This window comes from Sinocyclocheilus rhinocerous, unplaced genomic scaffold (assembly GCF_001515625.1).
Source record: "Sinocyclocheilus rhinocerous isolate Xijiao unplaced genomic scaffold, SAMN03320098_v1.1 scaffold2428, whole genome shotgun sequence".
NCBI lineage: Eukaryota > Metazoa > Chordata > Actinopteri > Cypriniformes > Cyprinidae > Sinocyclocheilus > Sinocyclocheilus rhinocerous.
In genome coordinates this window covers 188,939-191,353 of record NW_015643186.1, presented here as the reverse complement: position 1 = coordinate 191,353, position 2,415 = coordinate 188,939, and the positions used below count along the sequence as shown (strand labels likewise).

General features: G+C 36.2%; 1 protein-coding gene across 1 annotated transcript in view; it reads left to right on the top strand.

The window, feature by feature from the left end:
* ephb4b (eph receptor B4b) overlaps positions 1 to 1,865 on the top strand; it is a gene marked incomplete at its 5' end in the record, with an annotated part of 33,953 nt that extends 32,088 nt beyond the window's left edge. Inside the window, 2 exons of the mRNA XM_016574578.1 lie at positions 956 to 1,105; positions 1,629 to 1,865. Of these exons, the coding sequence (XP_016430064.1) occupies positions 956 to 1,105; positions 1,629 to 1,865 (387 nt within the window). The remainder of the gene's footprint in view (positions 1 to 955; positions 1,106 to 1,628) is intronic.
* Positions 1,866 to 2,415: the final 550 nt, after the last annotated feature.

Sequence of the window (2,415 nt, the reverse complement as noted above, 5' to 3'; positions counted from 1 at the left end):
ATTTGAAGCAAAAACAGAATGGTTTGACTTCAGTTTTGTGAAACTATAAATAAAAATATCTGCATGAAACAGAGGAGCTGAATGAGATGCAGATTCACTCTCTGCCAGCAGGTGGCGCTTAAAGCGTTTCCTTGGTTTCCGCTGCAAAAACAAAGCAGCGCTGCACTTACTTTAATATGCATTATACAGAGGCAAGAGGAAAAGAAAAAATACCATCTAAACTTTTCTAAAGACAGTAAGTTCCCCTCAGACATGCATTCATATAAACTCCTACCTCTAAATGAATCGTGATTTGTTTAGCATCTCAACCGATTTGAATCGTCACATATTTGAATCGATTTTCAACCGGCTCGCTGTTAATCATTACATCCCTAGTCAGAAAGTTCCAGAATTTATCAGAACATTTACATTATTTTTCAAATTATAAGAAAACAATGATTTTGTGAGTTTTCTAGTCAAAATGACTCTTTTTGTGGCTGTAATTTCCAGAATTTTGCAGAAAATTTGATTATTTTTTTTTTGTCGCAATTGCAGATTTCTTGTCACTTTTTTATGATAAAATTGACTGATTTCGTGGTGATAAGTTACAGAATTGTACAGAAACTTTGCCTTGTTCTTCATAATTAGAATAATGCATTTTTGTGATATGCCATATTAACATTTTTACCATGTTACATATAACAATAGATATTCAATATTCATACATGACAGAAAAACAACAAAAGTAGTCATTTATTTGATAATGTTTTGTTTTACCAAATTCTGACACAATTATTAAACTAGATAGTTACTTTGTTATTTAGTATTTTTGTTTTGAGTGTTTTAGTATTCATGTAGACACACAGAAAATGAAATAATGGCATGTAAAGTAAGACCGCATACTCACAGCAGAGAATGGTGGTGTTATGATGTTGGTGATGTGTGTGAGCTCAGAATCTGTGTGTGTGTGTCTCAGGGCGGGAAGATCCCGATCCGCTGGACGGCTCCTGAAGCCATCGCCTTCCGTAAGTTCACCTCGGCGTCAGACGTCTGGAGTTACGGCATCGTCATGTGGGAGGTGATGTCGTTCGGAGAGAGACCGTACTGGGACATGAGCAACCAGGACGTGAGTGAGGTTTCAGAGCGCCATATACACACACACACACACACATAGAATTCTAAATATTCATAAAAACTATAGTATTTTAATATGAAAAACGAATTTAAAAATAAACAACTAAATTACTAAAACTTTAACGAAAGTAAAATGAAAATCAAATGTAAAAATAAAAACTAATGCAAAATATTAATTCAAGCTATATATACATTTTTAAAAAACTCAAAACTAATAACAATGACAAGAGCAACAAAATAATAAACTCTAACTAAAAGTATAATGAAAACAAAATATTAAAATAAAAATATATATATAAAAAAATGAAATATTAATAAAAATTGTATAGACGTATTTAAAAACAACTAACAAAAATGTGACGACACACTTAAATGACGAAAGAAACTCATGACTAAAACGTTTTACTACATTTTAAAGTGAACCTTAAAATATAAAAAGAAAATCTGATCCTAAATATGAACACAATGATTGTAGAGACTGTACTGATTTAATGATGGTCCTGTGGTTTGTCCAGGGATCTTCTGCGGATCGGCGTGACTCTAGCAGGACACCAGAAGAAGATTCTGTCCAGCGTCCAGACGCTGCGGGTCCACGGCGCCCTGCGATACTGACGCTTCCCAGCATTCCCTGCTTACAGATCAGACCGATCGACCAATCACTGAGGAGCACCACTGAACCAGCCAATCAGTGTCCCGTCTGTGTTTGTTCTCTTGGTTTCACTCGGACTGATGTTCTCAGGAGCGTCTCCTGAAGAGACATCACAGGAGGACGTGTTACTGTTGCCGTGGCGACGCCGATGCATTCTGGGAGCTTAATCGGGTCTTCACATTGAAGATTCATTATAATTATTATTATAAAGTGAGATTATTATTTTGTACGTATCAAAACAGCACAAATAATGAACGAATGTTTGTTTAGCAAATGGACTGTGGGAGCTGTCAATCAAATCGAGTGTAATCTGTGTGACCAATCACATTAAAGATCTGCACTGGCCCCTCCCACCACCTCCAGTGTGTGTGTTTGTATGTGTGTGTGTGTGTGTGTGTGTTTTAATGACCAATCAGCATCAACACAGCTACTTAAAGACGACTAACATTAAAAACACTGGATTACCTCACTGTTAAACATCAGCACTCAACACAACAACGATCTAAACTAAACAATGCTCAAATGTGTCTCATTTTTAGTGTTTTATTGTTGTTTAACTGTAGAGATGCAGTAAGTTTGTTTGTGTGTGTGTGTGTGTGTGTGTGTGTGAGAGTGTGTGTGAGAGAGAGTGTGTGTGTGTGTGTGTGTGTGTG